General features: G+C 42.0%; 1 protein-coding gene across 2 annotated transcripts in view; it reads left to right on the forward strand.

Moving 5' to 3' along the window:
• Positions 1-21,458, forward strand: part of PTPRB (protein tyrosine phosphatase receptor type B) — a 143,044-nt gene that overhangs the window by 20,627 nt on the left and 100,959 nt on the right. For both annotated transcript variants that reach the window (XM_056574127.1, XM_056574128.1), the window contains exon 3: positions 1,781-2,010. In XM_056574127.1, coding sequence (XP_056430102.1) covers positions 1,781-2,010 — 230 coding nt within the window. The remainder of the gene's footprint in view (positions 1-1,780; positions 2,011-21,458) is intronic.

Consider the following 21,458-nt stretch of genomic DNA (forward strand, 5'->3'; position numbering starts at 1 on the left):
CTGCCAGCCGGCACCGTGACACACACTTTCTGAGAATTAGGCAGTATTTGATTATCTCCCCAATATACTTTACTTTCTTAATGGCTACTTAAAGGGGTTCTCTAGTGGAAAACTTTTTTTTTTATAAATGAACTGGTGCCGGAAAGTTACACATGTTTGTAAATGACTTCTATTTAAAAATCTTAACCCTGTCAGTACTTATGAGCAGCTGTATACTACAGAGGAAATTATTTTCTTTTTGAATTTCTTTTTTGTCTTGTTTTTTGTGCTCTCTGCTGACACCTCTGTCCGTGTCAGGAACTCTCCAGAGCAGCATAGGTTTGCTATGGGGATTTTCTCCTGCTCTGGACAGTTCCTGATACGGCATCAGGTGTCAGCAGAGAGCACTGTGGACAGGACAAAAAAGAAATTCAAAAGGAAAATAATTTCCTCTGTAGCATACAGCTGCAAAGAAGTACCGGAAGGGTTAAGATTTTTTAATAGAAGTACTTTGCAAATCTGTTTAACTTTCTGGCACCAGTTCATTTAAAAAAAATAAAAATGTTTTCCAACGGAGTACCCCTTTAAAGTGCCTTGAAAAGGAAGGAAGCATGGCTAAACACATTTATAAAAAGTTTTTCACTTATATAAGACTAAGCTCACCTTTCCATGTGCTAGGAAGCTAGGGATAGAGCCTCATGCCATTTACTGCTCATTAAATTTGCCTGGGCCAAATGGTTGGAGTATTGGAACCAAGGCAAAACAAAAAAATAAGGAGACAGACTAGGATGGGTTCATAGTGTGTTTAGTGCTTCGGTCATTGGTATCAGTTGGTAGCCCACTGAAGCAGTATGACAATGTATACTGTGGTAGAGAGCAGTGGATGCCATTCATTTCAATGACCTAAACAGAGATTCCTAGTGACCCCCAGTTCAGGCCTTAAATGCTATTTAATGCAGATTCAAGACTATGGGTTAGTGAAATGCTCAATCTGCTCAAAATACCGTATAGAAAATGAGGAGGCAGACTAAGGTCTCATTCATAATGTGTTCTTGCCGTGCGTTAGAGGTATCTGTTGAAATCACTTTCAAAAGGGATGTTGATATACTGTATACTGTTACATACTGCAGTCGGCGCCATTTAATTCAACAGCCCAAACAGAGTAACCTAGTGTCTGTATATGCTATTTGAAGCCAACTGAACAATGCCCCAAACTTTGCTTTTGAGTCTTCTTAAAATAGCACAAATGGCTCTAACAGAGTGAATAAGTGATTATATTTGGGCCATTGAAATGAAGGGCATCCGCTGCTCTCCACCACAGTATATGTTGGCATCCTGTTCTCGGAAGGATGCTGACTGATACCTTTGACAAAAGTACTAAACACAGTGGGGGAGATTTATCAAAACCTGTGCAGAGGAAAACTTGCCCAGTTACTCATAGCAACCAATCAGATCACGTCTTTCATTTTGCAGAGGCCTTGTTAAAAATGAAAGAAGCGATCTGATTGGTTGCTATGGGCAACTGGGCAAGTTTTCCTCTGCACAGGTTTTGATAAATCTACCCCAGTATGAACCTAGCTTCAGTCTTTTAGGAACCCACTTAATGAGGTGCCCCTGAAGTGGCAATTTGATCAAAATGTATACTTACAAGCTGATGTTAGTTGTTGAAATTGTGCTAAGAAGCAAAAGATTAATGTATAACATGAATGTGCGTCCATGTTTTCTTTTTTTATAAATTGTTGGTTCACTACATAGTACAGTGACAGCAAAATATTTAACAATATTCTGTTTGTTTCCCTAGATCATGACCACACTACAGTGAGCCCAACAACAAAGACATTAGCAAAAACTACCACCATTACACAATGGACGATAACTGCCAACACCACGGAGCTCAACCATGTGACTGTTACACGTGTAGACAGAGACACGGACACTGTGAGTCAGCCCCAGAACGATAGTCTGCTGTCTACTGCTACCACACAAGTCTGGGTTGTAACAACTCTGGCCTCCCCCAGTTTAACAACAATGGTAAGCAGCATTACATTTTACAGTAAGCACTTAGCAGAGCTAGCTGTCATTATTATTATTCATTTCAACTCCTTCCCCCATATTTGTAACTCCTCGTCTTCTAAGAGCCATAACTATTTTATTTGTCCCACATGAGGACTTGTTTTTTGCCTGACCAAGTGTACTTTTTAAGGACACCCTTCATTTTACCATAAAATGTACTGCGAAGCAGAACAAAATAATCTGTAGGCTGAAATGGAAAAAACCTGCAAGTTTTTAGAGTTTTAGTTTTTTCGCTGTTCATTTTGCCGTTTAACTGACATGTTATCTTTATTTTGTTGTTCATTATGTGTTATGTTTTACTACTTCTAAAATGTAAAACTTAAAAAAATGCTCCAATTGCCATATTTTCCCCTATTACTTTGTCTTTTTACAGAGATGTATTATGGCTATTTTTTGTGCAGTGACTTGTAGTTATATTAGTACCATTTTCCAATCACGATTTCTGGGTGTGATGTGACCAGTAGTTCCTGCATTTGGTATATATATATATATATATATATATATATATATATATATATATATATATATATTATTTTTTTTTGTTTATGTCATTTACCATGTTAAATGGGTAATCAAGGAATTTTTTTTATTTGACTATTCTACAGGGGCTGTAAAGTTAGTGTAGTTCATAATATAGTGTCTGTACCTGTGTGTGACGGTTTTCTCACAATTCTTCTGTGATTTTCACTCCAATATTTATTTTATCAGCATACAAAATGACTGTTGTCTCAGATTTTTCCCAGCTTGCAATGTGCCGAGACCTGACTCACTAGTCAGCTGATGACAGGGAGCCTGTCTGCTTTAATGGGTGGAGGGATCGCTTGGTGGGAGAGAGATCAATCTGCAACTAATGCAACAGCTGTAGGCACCCTGATTGAAAACCACAGGTCTTTTGAATGGATGCAGCTCATTTATTTTTCAATGGGTGGGGTGGCTAATGTGTGGGAGGGAGGAAAATGGAATTATGGGTTTTGTAGTAAAAAAAAAAAAAAAAGAAGAAAAGTCAATACCAGTTAACAAAAAGCTAGCCACAGTGTTGTGTTAATCTCACAACATAGCCATTTAGCCACAAGACAAGCGCAGATCCTTCCTAAGCATGCCCATTACTGTCTGCCAGGTACATACTAAAATCACCTTTAAGTCAACAACAATATATTTTATTTAACATCAAAAGAAAAGGGGGGTTATATTTTTAACCCCTACCCCCCCCCCCCCCCCCATAGGGGCCTTTTAACCTCTTAAGGACCCGGCCCCGGTAAATAAAACGGGGTCACGCCGTGACCCTGTGTCATACCGGGTCGGTCCCGGCTGCTAATAGGCTAATAGCCTGCGGCACCGATCGTTGCACCGCGCACTATTAACCCTTTAGACGCGGCAATCAAAGTTGATCGCTGTGTCTAAAATGAAAGTGAAAGCTTCCCGCCAGCTCAGTTGGGCTGATCGGGACCATCGTGGTCCCGATCAGCTAGCAAGGGAGCGGAGACCCCCTTACCTTGCTGTCCGATCGGCGATTGATTGCTCCAAGCATGAGATACAGGCTTCAGCAATCGATCGCCTATAACACTGATCAATGCAAAGCTATGGCTTTGCAGTGAACAGTGTAAAAGATCAGTGTGTGCAGAGTTATAGCAAAAAAAAGTGAAAAAAAAAAGTTAATAAAGTCATTTAACCCCTTCCCTAATAAAAGTTTGAATCACCCACCTTTTCCCATAAAAAAAAACTATGTAAATAAAAATAAACATATGTGGTATTGCCACATGCAGAAATGTCCAAATTATAAAAATATATTGTTAATTAAACTGTCAATGGCGTACGCTCAAAAAAATTCCAAAGTCCAAAATAGCATATTTTTGGTCACTTTTTATATTATGAAAAAATAAATAAAAAGTGATCAAAAGTCGGATCAATACAAAAATGGTACCGATAAAAAATTCAGATTATGGCACAAAAAATGAGCCCGCATACCGGCCCGTACACGCCGGTATCATTTTAACCGTATGGACCTACAGAATAAAGATAAGGTGTAATTTCTACCAAAAAATGCACTGCGTAGAAACGGAAGCCTCAATAAGTTACAAAATGGCATTTTTTTTTCAATTTTGTCGCACAATGAATTTTTTTTCCGTTTCGCCGTGGATTTTTGGGTAAAATTTACTAATGTTACTGCAAAGTAGAATTGGTGGCGCAAAGAATAAGCCATCATATGGAATTTTATGTGCAAAATTGAAAGCGTTATGATTTTTAGAAGGTGATGAGGAAAAGATGAAAATGCAAAAATGGAAAAATCCTGTGTCCTTAAGGGGTAAAAAACAATCATCTAAATGCTTTTACAGTTTACAAATATATTACTGTATGACAATGAATTGGCAAATTGTCGATTGTAAGAGAGCCCTTATACCCCAAATGAGTAGTTCTGTGTTGCCAGGAGATCATGCATGGCTATAGTGTTTTGATACTGTCCCTCATAGACGTCTTATTTGTAAGTTAAGGTCTTTGGGTTTGGAAATTTTGGTTTGTAATTGGATTGAAAACTGGCTTAAGGACCGTACCCAGAAAGTGGTGGTTGATGATTCGTACTCTGATTCCTGGTTATTAGTGGTATACCCCAAGGTTCAGTACTGGGCCCGCTCTTGTTTAATTTATTTATTAATGATAAAGAGGATGGGAATAACAGCTCTGTTTCTATCTTTGCAGATGACACCAAGCTTTGTAGTATGGTACAGTCTATAGAGGATGTGTATAAGATACAAGATGACTTGGATAGACTAATTGTCTGGGCCTCCACTTGGCAAATGAGGTTCAATGGGATAAATGTAAACTTATGCATCTGGGTTCTAAAATTCTGCATGCATCGTATGTTTTAGGGGGGTTAAATGGGGAGAGGCACCGGTAGAGATGGATCTGTGTGTCTAGATCATAGACTGCAGTATAGCATGCAATGTCAGGCTGCTGCGTCTAAGGCCGGCAGGATATTGTCAGGTAACAGAAGAGGCATGGACGCGAGGGACAGGGACATAATACTACCCCTTTACAAAGCATTGGTACAGCTTCACCTGGAGTACGCTGTTGAGTTTTTGGCACCAGTTCGTAAAAGGGATGTTATGGAGCTGGAATGGGTGCAGGGATGCACAATTAAACTAATAAGGGGCATGCAACATCTTAGCTATGAGGAAAGATAAAAAAAAATACACTTGTTTAGTCTTGAGAAGAGACATTTAAGGGGGGATATGATCAACGTATATAAGTATATAAATGGCCCATAGAAAAAATAAGGGGAAAAACTGTTCCAGGTTAAACCCCCTCAAAGGACAAGGGGCACTCCCTCCATCTGGAGGAGAAAGGTTTAGACTCAAGGGGCCACACGCCTTCTTTACCATGAGAACTGTGAATTTCTGGAACAGTCTACCTTAGGAACTGGCCACAGCAGGAACAGTTGAAAACTTTAAAACAGGGTTAGATACATTCCTAGAAAAAAAAAACAATAATGCTTATGCAGAAATATAAAATCAGATCCCTTAAAACCATACCCCTTTCCTTCAATTCCATGGTTGGACTTGATGGACACATGTCTTTTTTCAACCATACAAACTATGTAACTATGTAAATCATGTTGTCCTTATATCACCCTTCCCTCAGAGAATACACCACACACCTCTGGTTCAAGTGAACTCCAAACATGAACTGATTTATTGAGGTAAAACAACAGTTTCGAATCCCCCCAACCTCAAGACAGGTCACATGACATCACATTCCATTGCTCTTATAAGGCTTAATAGGTAAGCAACATCGAGGTGCAGCTGTTAAAGTGTACCTGTCAGATCCCACAAAAAAACGAAACTGTTATATGTTACTCAGTACCTAATCCTGATCATGTACATATATTTTTATGTCTCTATCACTGATATTTAACTAAAAAATAGCATATCAATGTATGTATTAATGCTGATCAATGTATTTTTGATCTTCCCAAAGAGAGGGGACGTGTCCCTCTATTGCCTACACTGTGATGACTCCTCCCCCTCCCTCACTATGCGGACTCACTGCTCTCGGAAGCCTGGCAGCCCTGCTCTGTGACCCTTTCCTCTCTGGTTTTATGCTGTACACACACACACACACACAATGATTATTGGAGATTGCCTGTACTCTACCACCAAAGACAATATGGTGAATGTATAACTTGCATCTTCCTAAATAAGTGCAAAGGTTTAGTTAGTACAGTGGTTTGTTATGCTTACATTTTATATATTTTCCCTTTGTCATTCATGTGTATCATCCTTTGCCAGTCCTGTAATGCTGGGACTTGTAGTTTTGGAATAGTTAGAAGTACAGTGTTTGGATAACTCTTTTTTGCAGCAGTGTTGCCTTAAGCTGTGTGCCTACAGCTTTTGCAAAACTACAACTCTCAGCATGCCCAGACATCCTTTGACTGTCCAGGCATGCTTGGAGTTGTAGTTTTGCAACAGCTGGATGCACACATTTGGTAAAACTCTGTTTTACAGCAGTGATGCTGCAGGCTGTGTTTCTCCTGCAGCCTTGCCAATCAGCCATCTCGTGTCCATGACCCTTGGACATGCTCATGCTGCTGTGAGACTCATTAGTGTCCCAGTAGGTATGGGGAACCTAGTGATGGGATTTTCAAAGGCAGTTCTCTTTAATAAAATGTCAACATTTTATAAAGAAGTATTTTAGAAAAACTATTATTTTGCCAAGATGTGAAACACATAAAAAGTTTTTATATCTGACCATGCCTATTTAATCTGTTGTTGCCAGGCACAGTCTCCACATGAGAAGGTGGGAGAAATACAGTTACAGCCCTCAGACTGCATAGGGGGAAGAGATATTGGGAGTCCTCAAAGTTCATGACACACAACCATGACACATGTTCTTCTAATGCCATATAACAGTGCTCCCTCCTTGGTAGCTAATCCTCAACCAGGGTTTCCAATGATAGCTCAAGGTACCCACTGTCTCTAGTCAAAACATAACCATAATTTGATGATAAGGGTCCCGAGCAACACCTATTTGTTGCCACCCTGTACCTCTAACAGATACAGGGGGACTTAGAAATAAATACAAGGATGGCCAAAAAATGTCATCCAACCAAGGGCAAACATATGTCCAGCTCTCTGGCCCCTCCAAATAGAATTGTGACAGAGGCTTCGCATTGCCACATTGATCTTCTAGTACAGTCTGCCTGAGGTAAAGCTACCATAGCAGGCTCAGATTCCTTCAGAAGGCTTCTAGCTGCCATACTAACTAGAGATGAGCAAATTTTTGAAAAATTTGATTCGGGTGATTCGCTGAATTTTCAAAAAAAAATATTTGTTTTGTTCTGAGTTTATTCGCGGTGAATCGCTATTAAAAGTGGCTATTTCTGGCCTACAGAGAGCCTCAATAGGGATGTAGAACATTTTGCCTTGCTGTAACATGCATAGGGTGTGTGCTGGGTTAGTGATATAATAGTGTTATAAAGTATGACATGCAGATCAGAGGCGTCGCTATTAGAATCACTCGCAGAGCAGCACAATGACAGAAACTGGAGGTTGCATCAGTATGAGGAGACCATACAGTGGCTGAATAACACAGCGTGGAGGTGGCGGCAGCATGAGGAGACCATTCAGTGCCTGAATGACACAGCCTGGAGTTGGCGGCAGCATGAGGAAACCATATAGTGGCTTAATGACACAGCCTGGAGTTGGCGGCAGCATGAGGAGAACATATAGTGGCTGAATGACACAGCCTGGAGGTGGCAGAAGTATGAGGAGACCATATAGTGGGGATCAAAAGTTTGAGCACCCCAGGTAAAAATTTGTATTAATGTGCATAAAGAAGCCAAGGAAAGATGGAAATAGTACCAAAGGCAACAAATTACAGATTAGACATTCTTATAATATGTCAACAAAAGTTAGATTTTATTTCCATCATTTACACTTACAAAATAACAGAAAACGAAAAAATGGCGTCTGCAAAAGTTTGGGCACCCTGCAGAATTTATAGCATGCACTGCCCCCTTTGCAAAGCTGAGACCTGCCAGTGTCATGGATTGTTCTCAATCATCATCTTGGAAGACCAGAAGATGTCAATCTGAAAGGTTTTAAATGCCCAGACTCATCTGACCTTGGCCCAACAATCAGCATATAGTGGCTGAATGACACAGCCTGGAGTTGGCAGCAGCATGAGGAGACCATATAGTGGCTTAATGACACCCTGGAGTTGGTGGCAGCATGAGGAGAATATATGGTGGCTGAATGACACAGCCTGGAGTTGGCAGCAGCATGAGGAGAAAATATGGTGGCAGAATTAGACAACCTGGAGCTGGCATCAGCATGAGGAGAACATATGGTGGCAGTATTTAGACAGCCTGGAGGTGGCAGCAGCAGCATCAGGAGTCCTGAAAGTGACACGGTGACAGAGTGGTGCAGTGGGTGGCACTACCAGTACCCGGTGACTAGGGTGTGTGAAAAAAGGAGAACATGGCATCAGATGTGTGGCATCAGGCGGGTAGCAAGATTAGAATAGTAGCTGAGACATGTAGGCAGAAGAAAACAGTCTCTTTTGTAAAAGTGTTAGTGTGCACAAGTAACTATTGAGGATATGCATTACGTAAAACTTAACTTTTAATAATGTGCTTAGGATAAAATATATGGACCCAAAATATTTTTTAAATCAAACAAAAGGAAATGTGTGCAAAAAACACCATGTGCCACCTACACCACCAAGTATTGATGTGATGCAAAGACCTCTAAAAGGTGGAAGGGAACAATGTATGGTCCATTGGAACCGGTGCATTATTAATTCCCTTCTTGGCAAGTGTTACTCACCCTAAAAAGGGCAGCCCCATGCAGGAACCTCTCCCTATTTCCACCTACAAACACTGCCATTTCCCAGGGTTTTTAGGTGGATATAGAAAGTTTCCTGTGTGGGGCTGCCCTTTTAAGGGTGAGTAACAATTGCACACTGTGTTTTTTGCACACCTTTCCTTTTGTTTGATTTCCCAAAAATTTGGGATACATATATCTTATTTTTATCCTAAGAATATTATTAAAAGTTAAGTTTCACATAATGCATATCCTCAATACTTACTTGTGGACTGATGCGGAGGAATGTCTGTAACTGGGAGCAGCATATTAGATATGTCTTGCACTATCCATATTTGTGAAGTGTTGGTGTGGCACCATGGTCAATCTACTCTGATGCATCAGGTATTGGTGGGTGGAAATCCTGGCTGATCCATGCCTGATAGATCTTCACAAAGGTCAGTCTCTCCACATTTTTCGTGGACAGATGAGTTCTCCTTGGGGTTACTATGGCCCCTTGCTGCACTAAACACCCGCTCTGCTAGTACAAATCAAGTTTGGCTGCCCAGAAGTCCAGCAGATCTTCAAGGTGTGTTGGCAGGGTCATGTCAAGGTATACCACCACTTGCTGGTTCAGGTCCTGCTCCAGGTCTGCCTGCTGCTGATGAGTTGCTTTACTATGCGGGTGAAGAAAGCTACTCATCAGCGACTAGACTCAGGCTGCTGCTGATGGAGCTGGTACTGCTCCTGCCACCCCACCTCTCCCCAGCAGCCATGGCAGTGGAAGGTGAGCACAGAGGGCCCCCCCCCCCCCCGTGTCAGACCTGCGAGAGGATGAACGATGCCGCAGATAGGCAACAGCCAACTGACTACGTAGGATGTCTCCATAGTCGGTCAGTTTGTCCTCCCTCCCAGAGGGTGTAAAAAAGGCCCCCATTTTGTGCCAGTAGATAGGGTCTAATAAGGTAGAAGTCATCCCGCTGCCAAATTGTGACAATTCGGCGGTCACTACGCAAGCAAGTGAGCATGCATCGTGCCATTTGTGCAAGTGACTCGGAGGGACTCCCTGCCTCCATCTCCACTGCATGCTGCCACGGTATGTCTGTGTCCTCTGTCTTGCCTTCCTCATAACCCTATAGCTCCCCTAGCGACTCTTGCTCCTCCTCTCCAGTCAGATAACTAGAGAAACCGACCATCTCGCGAAACTTAAACTGTGGTCGGTCCAACATATGGAGGATGGAATTCCAACGTGTGGAAACATGGCAAATCAGACTATGTTGGGAGATGCCGTTCTGACGGTGCAGCTCAAGGAGGGTGTGCTTTGCGGTGTACGAGTAGCGGAGGTGCATGCAAAGTTTCCTTCCCATTGATAGGATGTCTTGCAGATGGGGGAACACATCAAGAACTGCTTGACAACCAGATTGAACATGTGTGCCATGCAGGGCACATGTCTCAGGCTTCCTTGTCGCATCGCAGACAAGATGTTCTTCCCGTTGTCGGTCACCATGGTTCCCCATTTCCAGTTTCGTGGAGTAAGCCATGATTCAATTTCTTAATTAATGACTTTTAGCAGTTCCTCCCCTGTGTGACTCCGTTTGCCAAGGCAAACCATGTGAAGAACAGCGTGACACCGCCGTGCCCTGCACACATGGTATGCTGGAGGGGCACTGCGACTTATCTGTGAAGTGGAGGATGAGGAGACGGAGTCGCACACTGTCACAGGATCAAATGCCTGAGAGCGTGGTGGCGGAAGAGGCGTGACCTGTCCAAGTTGCTGTTGTGGCTGTGCAAGAACCACATTCACCCAGTGGGCTGTAAAAGACATGTATTGTCCCTGACCGCAGTTAAAGCTCCACACGTCATTGCTGCCATGCACTTTGGTACACACCAACAGGCTCAAGGACTGGCCTACCTTCTGTTCCACAAAATTGTGCAGGACTGGTACATCCTTCTTCGCAAAGAAATGACGGCTTGGGACTCTCCACCTCGGCTCGGCACAAACCATCAGTTCTCTGAAAGGTGCAGAGTCCACCACTTGAAAAGGGAGGGACTGCAGCACCATCAACTTGGACAGGAGCACATTCAGCTTCTGCGCCGTTGGATGAGTGGGCGCATACTGTTGTCTCTTGGACATGGCTTCGCCAATGGATTGCTGGCGGAATGACTGACTCAAAGTAGGAGGAGAAGGCGCATCTGGAGCAACAGAAGATTGGTTTGACACACAGCTCCCTTTGGCTGAGGTGGTGGAGCCTTGGCTGAAACAGGGAGCGGCTGCCACTGGGTGATTAAGCAGGCTGGACGACCACATCCGAGCCATGGTTCTCACAGGCCGCTTTATGGCGATGCTGCATATGTTAGCGCAGGGCCGTGGTGCCAACATTGCGACCCTGGCCACGCTTCACCTTCTGCCGACACATCTTGCATGTGGCCATGTTAACCTCCTCCGGATGCTTGATTAAAAACTGCCCCACGGCGAGTAGCTGATTTTCCCACCAACAGTCCGCACTGATTGACTGCTACTGCCGCAGACTCCAGGAACCCCTGTTTCACTACCTCCCGGGAAGGTAAGCTGCCGCAAAGCAGGTGGTCTACCCAGGGCACGTTTGACTTTCCACTTCTGCCACCTTGCTGACTGCCAACCATGCTATCACCTTGCTGGCTCAGCTTCTGCCCCTCCGGCAACCTGCAACCCTCTTCTCTTGATGATGATGAAGCCCCTTCTGCACCTGGCTCCCAAGTGCAATCGGCTTCATCATCATCAAGTTGTGTCTGCACATCACTGATGTCCTCCACTAGCTGATGCCAGGAGCTCAGGCCTCTCGCTGCAACTCCTGCTGCCACTCGCCCCTAGTCTGCTGCAACCTCTGCCTGATGAATTTAGGCCTCTGCCACTCCTCTGTGCATGTCCTGGCACTTCTCTGCCTGGCATACTTAGTCCTTATATGAGGGGAGTACAATACGCTCCACTACACTTAAAACAGTATTTGTGTACAACACCAGTATCTAGGCCCTTAAGACTTTAACAGGCACAAAATAGTACACCACTTAGATGTACGTATGTGGTATGCACTTATGAGGGGAGGACAATGTGCTCCAGTATGCTTAAAACTGTAGTTGTGTACAACACCAGCCAGTGTCTACTTTTGGCTGGCCTTTCACAGCATCTAAGCTCTTAAGACTTTAACAGGAACTAAATAGTACACCACTTAGATGTACATATGTGGTATGCACTTATGAGGGGAGGACAATGCGCTCCAGTACGCTTAAAATAGTATTTGTGTAAAACACCAGCCGGTGTGCACTTTTTGCTGGCCTTTCACAGTATCTAGGCCCTTAAGACTTTAACCAGAACAAAATAGTACACCACTTAGATGTACGTATGTGGTATGCACTTGTGAGGGGAGGACAATGTGCTCCAGTATGCTTAAAACAGCATTTGTGTACAACACCAGCAGTACACACCAGTGGTGCAGCACACAGTCGCTGTGTAACACATTGCTCTCTGTCCCTCTCTGTAATAGAATGCTGTAGTGACTGGGAGGTGAATCGCTGCTGGAAAAATGCTTTTCTGTGCAACACACAGCACTGTCTGTCCCTCTCTATCTCTCTGTAATAGAACGCTGATGTGACTGGCCGCAAGATGGCTGCCAATTATGTAGGGGTGGCTAGCTGCTGATAGGCTGCATGCTGCATGTGATTCAGGGTCCTCCCGCATACCCTTGTTCCAGCCTTCCCAGGATTCCTTGCCCCATGTCCTCACATGTGGATCCGCCATTTCCAATGCCCTGGAGCCTGGACCACACTAAATGGAGTTTAATGAAGTGATTCACGTGATCGAATCGCGTTGATAATCGCATTCGCTGCAAATCAAATTTTTCCTGAAATTTGTAATGAATTTGGATTCATCAGGTTCGATTCACTCTTCCCTAATAGTAACCATGCAATTGTGTTGTGGGGGTACCAACTCGAGATGTCAGTTCACTATCTGCATGCTGCTTTTGCTATTCCTCTTGGTTTGCAGAGGGTTAAACTGTCCAGGCAGGCAGTTGTTGGCTGTAAGATACAGTTGGCACTCACCGCATATAAAGCTGTTAGGCTGCTCTATATTCAATGACCACCAAGCACCAGAATATGCATATTGGTGGTCATTTGAAGGTTAAAGAACTATAATACAATGTTCAACCTGAATTAACAGACTGGTACAGAGGGGGAGAGAATACTGCCCATGACAGTTATCAATCTGCAAGATGATGCAGCAGACAACTGAGTTATTGTAGGGTATAGACTTTTCTGAAGGGATGGGTTTGCAAGTTGTTTTAGAATGTTTTGATGGTGAGTGGAAGTCTGAACTGTCAGGGTTGTGAATTCCAGAGTATGTGGGAAGAACTCTTGGAGATGGTTGTGTCAGATGCAGACTAGAAGAAAGCAAAGAAGGAAGTCCTGTGAGAATTAGAGAATGCTGATTAGCTGATAAATGTCAGATACTAATGTATCCAAGCAGGAATTGGCAAGGGCCCCATTGATTTCAATGGCCCTTACATAGTCAGGTAGTGACTTCATTTGGGTCATATGTCTTAAGCCTGTTAAGGCTGTATTTGTGGGAGAGGCGTGAGTTTTACACCCACCGGCACCTATGGGCGGGTCACATAAGATGGTGCATGGGGCTTGAGTATTTAAGGCCCCCTACGCCATACAGGCAGGGTGTATGTGAGGTTTGCGGAACCCTTCCAACCCTCCCTTATTCTTACTAATTTATTATAGGGTATGCCCTCTATAACAAACCACTTGTTAGTTAATATATATATATATATATATCCTCTTCAGGACATAGGGCGTATGGATACGCCCTGAATCCCGAGTCCTTAAGGACCGAGGGCGTATCCATACGCCCGTGGGAATTCCGGCCCCCACCGATAGCCGGTTGGGGACCGGAGCCGGATGCCTGCTGAAATCGTTCAGCAGGCATCCCGGCATATCGCCCAGGGGGGTCATTATACCCCCCCCTGTCGGCGATCGCCGCAGATCGCTGGACAATTCAGTCCAGCGATCTGCGGCGATTCCGGGTCAATCGGGTCTCCAGTGACCCGGTGACCCGGAATTACTGGCTGTTCGGGGCCGTCTCTGACGGCCCCGAACAGCCAGAGCCTGCAGGGGTGAGGTGGCACTGGTGCCACCTCACGATCGCCCTGATTCGTCGGCCGGATTACCGGCCGACCAATCAGGGCGCCTGCTGCGGGTGTCACTCCCGCACCCGCTCCGCCCCTCTTCTGGAGGACGTGAGCGGGTGCGGGACATGCACCTCGGGTGCTGGGGACCCCGATCCGGGCCCCAGGAGCAGCTGCGGCGGCGGGACTGACGTGCAGCGTCTGGATCGTTGGAGGTGAGTGACAGCCTCCTGCTGTTGCTTAGCAACAGCTCCCAGCATGCAAAAAGGGCATGCTGGGAGCTGTAGTTATGCAACAGCAGGAGGCAGACCACCACAACTCCCAGCATTCCCTTATGGGCATGCTGGGACTTATGGTTTTGCAACAGCTGGAGGCACATTCTTTCTATGGAAAAGTGTACCTTCAGCTGTTGTCTAACTACAACTCCCAGCTTGCACAAACAGCTAAAGTGCATGCTGGGAGTTGTAGTGGTGCATCTGCTGGTTGCATAACTACAACTCCCAGCATGCCCGTTGGCTGTCGGTGACTGCTGAGAGTTGTAGTTTTGCAACAGCTGAAGGCACACTGGTTGTGAAACTCAGAGTTTTTTTTTTACCTAACTCAGTGTTTCATGACAGGTGTGCCTCCAGCTGTTGCAAACTACAACTCTCAGCAGTCACCGTACACCATGCACCGTACATGCTGGGAGTTGTAGTTTTGCAACAGCTGGAGGCACACTGGTTGTGAAACACTGAGTTAGGTCACAAACTCAGTGATACATAACCAGTGTGCCTACATTTGTTGCAAAACTGCAACTCTCAGCAGTCACCGACAGCCAACGGGCATGCTGGGAGTTGTAGTTATGCAACAGCTGGATGTCCCCCCCAATGTGAACGTACAGGGTACACTCACATGGGCGGAGGATTACAGTAAGTATCTGGCTGCAAATTTGAGCTGCCGCAAACTTTCTGCTGCAGCTCAAATTGCCAGCGAGAAACTACTGTGAACCCCCGCCCGTGTGACTGTACCCTAAAAACACTACACTACACTACCACAAAAAATAAAATAAAAAGTAAAAAACACTACATATACACATACCCCTACACAGCCCCCCTCCCCTCCCCAATAAAAATGAAAAACGTCTGGTACGCCACTGTTTCCAGAACGGAGCCTCCAGCTGTTGCAAAACAACTCCCAGTATTGTCGGACATCCGTTGACTGTCCAGGCATGCTGGGAGTTTTGCAACAGCTGGAGGCACCCTGTTTGGGAATCACTGGCGTAGAATACCCCTATGTCCACCCCTATGCAATCCCTAATTTAGGCCTCAAATGCGCATGGCGCTCTCACTTTGGAGCCCTGTCGTATTTCAAGGCAACAGTTTAGGGTCACATATGGGGTATCGCCGTACTCGGGAGAAATTGTGTTACAAATTTTGGGGGGTATTTTCTGCTTTTACCCTTTTTAAAAATGTAAAATTTTTGGGAAAACAAGCATTTTAGGTAAAAAAAAAATTTTTTTTTTACATATGCAAAAGTCGTGAAACACCTGTGGGGTATAAAGGTTCACTTAACCCCTTGTTACGTTCCCCGAGGGGTCTAGTTTACAAAATAGTATGCCATGTGGGGTTTTTTTTGCTATCCTGGCACCATAGGTGCTAAATGCGGCATGCCCCCAGAGCAAAATTTGCTTCCAAAAAGCCAAATGTGACTCCTTCTCTTCCGAGACCTGTAGTGCGCCAGCAGAGCACTTTTCACCCCCATATGGGGTGTTTTCTGAATCGGGAGAAATTGGGCTTCAAATTTTTAGGGGTATTTTCTGCTAGTACCCTTTTTAAAAATAAAAAAAAATTGGGAAAACAAGCATTTTTGGTAAAAATTTTTTTTTTTTTTTTACATTTGCAAAAGTCGTGAAACACCTGTGGGGTATTAAGGTTCACTTTATCCCATGTTACATTCCCCGAGGGGTCTAGTTTCCAAAATGGTATGCCATGTGTTTTTTTTTGCTGTTCTGGCACCATAAGGGCTTCCTAAAGGTAACATGCCCCCCAAAAACCATTTCAGAAAAACGTACTCTCCAAAATCCCCTTGTCGCTCCTTCCCTTCTGAGCCCTCTACTGCGCCCGCCGAACACTTTACATAGACATATGAGGTATGTGCTTACTCGAGAGAAATTGGGCTACAAATACAAGTAAAAATTTTGTCCTTTTACCCCTTGTAAAAATTAAAAAATTGGGTCTACAAGAACATGTGAGTGTAAAAAATGAAGATTGTGAATTTTCTCCTTCACTTTGCTGCTATTCGTGTGAAACACCTAAAGGGTTAAAACGCTGACTGAATGTCATTTTGAATACTTTGGGGGGTGTAGTTTTTATAATGGGGTCATTTATGGGGTATTTCTAATATGAAGACCCTTCAAATCCACTTCAAACCTGAACTGGTCCCTGAAAAATACTGAGTTTGAAAATTTTGTGAAAAATCGGAAAATTGCTGCTGACCGTTGAAGCCCTTTGGTGTCTTCCAAAAGTAAAAACACGTCAATTTTATGATACAAACATAAAGTAGACATATTGTATATGTGAACCAAAAAAAAATGTATTCGTAATATCCATTTTCCTTACAAGCAGAGAGCTTCAAAGTTAGAAAAATGCTAAATTTTCAAATTTTTCATCAAATTTACGGATTTTTCACCAAGAAAGGATGCAAGTATCGACAAAAATTTACCACTATGTTAAAGTAGAATATGTCACGAAAAAACAATCTCGGAATCAGAATGATAACTAAAAGCATTCCAGAGTTATTAATGTTTAAAGTGACAGTGGTCAGATGTGCAAAAAACGCTCCGGTCCTTAAGGCCAAAATGGGCTCCGTCCTGAAGGGGATATATATATAGGTCTGTATGGAAGGTTTGCAGTTTCAAGCACGATTGAAGCCCCGAGTACAAATATAAATTTAGGACCAAATATTTTAGCAATTTTACTTTGTATGTAGTCTATTAAGGATACTGATATGGCCTTGGTGTGTGTTAATACAATAAAATATAAAATGTATTTCATCCACCAATAAAATGATCCTCTTCCACAATTCTACTACATCGGCTCAAAAGCTCTGTCACTGGCCAAGTGAACAACTATTTACAGAAATTAATGGGATGTTTGTGATTTGGATAGACAAGATGGGTCTTCCTGTGGGAGTGAGACATTCTTTTTTATTTACTCTCTCCTTAGTTCCCTCAATAATATTTATATACTTTAGTAAAGCATATAAACATGGATTGTGTGTAGGACCAACTACATCTTTGCAAACACTAAGTTGATGCATTAACCCCTTGCCGCAAATGGACGTTCATTAACATCCATCTGTGGCTCCCAAGGTATGACGCGCGCTCAACATGGCGTGTCCCGGTTGCTATAGGCCACCAGGACCCATGGCTAATCCCGGACATCACCGATCGGGCTGATTTCCGGCATTAACCCTTTAGACGCGGCGATCAAACATGATTGCTGCATCTAAAACTAAAGTAAACATTGCAGGTTAGTTCAGTGGTGCTGTTTGGGACTGCTGCGGTGAAACAGCTTGCAGGATGCAAGGAGGATCCCTACCTGCCTCCTGGCTGTCCGATCACCGATTGACTGCTCCATGCCTGAGATCCAGGGAGGAGCAGTCGAGCGGCGATAACACTGATCAATGTCATGCTATTGCATGGCAGTAATCAGTGTAGGAAATCAGTGTGTGCATTGTTATAGTCCTCTATGGGGGCTATAACATTGCAAAAAATAAAGTGTTAATAAAATAAAGTGTTAATAAATGTGATTTAACCCCTTCCCTAATAAAAGCTTGAATCACCCCTCTTTTCCCTTTTAAAACAAACTGTGTTAATAAAAATAAACATATGTGGTATCGCCGCGTGCGTAAATGTCCGAACTATAAAAATATATCATTAAGTAAACTGTACAGTCAATGGCGTACACGTAAAAAAAAAATCAAATTCCAAAATAGCGTATTTTTGGTCACTTTTTATACCATAAAGAAATTAATAAAAAGTGATCTAAAAGTCAGATCAAAATAAAAATTGTACCAATAAAAACTTTAGATCATGGCGCAAAAAAATTAGCTATCATGCCGACCCTTATACGGAAAAATAAAAAAGTTATATGGGTCAGAAGAGGACATTTTTGAACGTATAATTTTGGTGCATGTAGTTATATATTTTTTTTGTAGTAAAATAAAAATCAAACCTATGTAACTTGGGTATCCTTGAGACTGTATGGACCTACAGAATAAATATAAGGTGCAATTTTTACCAAAAACTGCACTGCTTAGAAACGGAAGCCGCAAAAAATTAGAAAATGGCTTTTTTTTTCAGTTTTGCCCAACAAATAATTTTTTTCTGGTTTCACTGTCGATTTTGTAGTGAAATTATTAATAGTATTACAAAGTAAAATTGTTGGCGCAAGCCTACATATGGCTTTTTAGGTGGAAAATTAAAAGTGTTATGATTTTAGATGGTGAGGAGGAAAAAAAGCAAAAGTGCAAAAATGAAAAAGAGGAAAGGGGTTAAAGTGGTACTCAATTGGAAAACTATTTTCTTTAAATCAATTGGTGCCAGAAAGTTAAACAGATCTGGAAATTAGTTCTATTTAAAATTTCTTTTCTGTCTGACCACAGTGCTCTCTGCTGACATTTCCAGAGCAGGAGCGAATACCCATAGCAAACCTATCCTGCTCTGGACAGTTCCTGGCATGGACAGAGGTGTCAGCAGAGAACACTGTGGTCAGACAGAATTTAAATTAAAAAAGAAAATAACTTTCTCTGTAGCATACAGCAGCTGATAAGTACTGGAAGGATTAAGATTTTTAGATAGAATTAATTTATAAATCTGTCCAACTTTCTGGCACCAGGTTAGATTAGTAAGTTTGTTTAAACCTGTGAATGTTTCTGGTGTAGTGGCAATCTAATGATTGCTAATAAAAGTCTCCTATGGGGATTTAAAATAGTTAATAAGAGAATAATTTTTTTTTATTTAAAATATAATAATCATTCAAATCAACTCTTTTTCCTATGGAAAAAAATAAATAAATGAATAACAAACATATTTGATATCTGTGTGTGTGTGTGAAACAGTCTGAACTATTTAAATATAACTATGAAAAATAGAATATTATTGATTTGGTATAATAAATGACATACATGCAAAACAATACCAAAGACCAAAATTGCAGATTTTTCGTCACATCACGTTCCAAAAAAATTGGAACAAAAATTTTCAAAAAGTTGCTTTTAAATTAAAACTATAGAACACAGTGCTAAAAATTTGCCCCATAGTCACAATAATAGAAAAGTTATGTGGGTCAGAATTGGATGATTTTAAATATACTAAAATGGAAATGGAAGTAAGTAGAGATGAGCGAACTTACAGTTAATTCGATTCGTCATGAACTTCTCGGATCGGCAGTTGATTACTTATCCTTCATAAATTAGTTCAGCTTTCAGGTGCTCACGTGGGCTGGAAAAGGTGGATACAGTCCTAGGAGACTCTTTCCTAGGACTGTATCCACCTTTTCCAGCCCACCGGAGCACCTGAAAACTGAACTAATTTATGCAGGATAAGTCATCAACTGTCGAGCCGAGAAGTTCATGATGAACGAATTTACTGTAAATTCGCTCAACTCTAGTTAGCACCTTCTAAAAGTAGTCCAAGAAAGGACAATAGCAAAAACAAGGATCCAGCAACCGTAAGCTGAAAACGAGGTGTGAATGCTGCCTAACTCGAGCTTGATTACAGATCCAATAGCTGTCTTTATTCACAAACAGCTACACAGATCACAGGTACATGGCAGGATGTGACGCGTTTCGGCCAGGTGCTGGCGTTACTCATACACTGATTGCACACTTCAAGAATCGTATATATATGGACGTGAGAGGAAACAAAATGCAAGACAGGTCTAAAGCACCTAGTCATGCCAGATTAACTCCATCACGTCCATTCACAAGAAATTACATACAGAGAAAATACAAAAAATATATAAAATGCAAAGTACAGGAGTTAAATATAAAACTCAAATACAATACCAGATACATTTATTAGTATAATATATCAATATATATATATATATATATATATATATATTCATGATTTTAATGTATTTCACATCATAAAAAAAAAGAATCTCTCTGAGAAGTCTAGCGACAACTGGATGTCCAAATTCTGACATATATAATAGCTTATTGCATTATATTGGGCAACCAGATAGAAAAAATAGAAAAAAAGAATGAACTAATTGTCCTCTTCATGTCTGCAAGAAATGGCAAATATCCACATATAATAGGATACAAGTTAAACCGCATAATAGAATTCAACATGTAATCAGCAATGTGAACATGGACTTATACAAGTCGACAATTAAATTAAATGTGTAAAGGGATATATCTTCCCGGATTCACTGCAGACATAGGAAGAGCAATAAAAAACACAAAAAGCCTCTATAATGCACACAAAAAAAAAAAAAAATAACACTATATCACATTTTTATTATTAAGGATCCATGTGTATTAGAGTGACACCTACCACGCGGCATTATGTTCTCTAGCATGGCAGACACTTGTTCAATAGCCAATATTGTAAAACCAGATGAAATGAACGGCATATATCGCGGGCCATATCCAGCTATTATAGAAAAATAAAAAGATACAGAAATCTTATATATAAATAAAAAAGAAAATAATGAAAAGAGATAAAAACAAAAATATAAGAGAATACAAAGCAACCAATAAAGCTAACAGTCAAAAACTAGTAATGGAGAATGACATCTTGCCTCATATTGACACCTTTTGGGAATCTTGTGTCCAATTTTAAAATGCAAAATATTTCATGATCCATGAGTTTTCATCTATTGTTCCCTCCCCTACGAGGGCAATACACTCTTTCAATTCCCTGTACTTTCATGGTAGAGATATTCACCTCCATGACACTCCGCAATGGGTTTAGATACCATAGAAATATTTCAACTTTTAAAATGCGGGACATCCAATAAGAGTTCACTGATACGAGTTTTTAAAGGGTTAGTTGTACATCCAACGTATTGTACCAGACATGACTCACATGTGAATAAATAAACTACATATTTGGTGTTACAATTTATATATTGCTTAATTGGAAAGGATTCATGACTGGTACATGACCTGAAATGGATTTTACAGTTTGTGCACATGTTATTACCACATTTAAAGGTTCCTTTATGTTCCAACCAAACCGGACAAGACCGGGACTTCTCACTATATAAGCTTGGGGACAATTTTTGTCCCAAATTGGTGCACGACGCGCTACACATCTGTAACCTCCTGTTAGTACTGCAACAAATACTGGATCGAATAAAATTATTGGCATATATTTATTTATAATACCACATAGGGATTTGAGTTGTTTACTATAGGGGGTAGAGAATACCACCTCCCGATTAACTGCCAA

The sequence above is a fragment of the Hyla sarda genome, chromosome 4, assembly GCF_029499605.1.
Source record: "Hyla sarda isolate aHylSar1 chromosome 4, aHylSar1.hap1, whole genome shotgun sequence".
NCBI classification, from domain to species: domain Eukaryota; kingdom Metazoa; phylum Chordata; class Amphibia; order Anura; family Hylidae; genus Hyla; species Hyla sarda.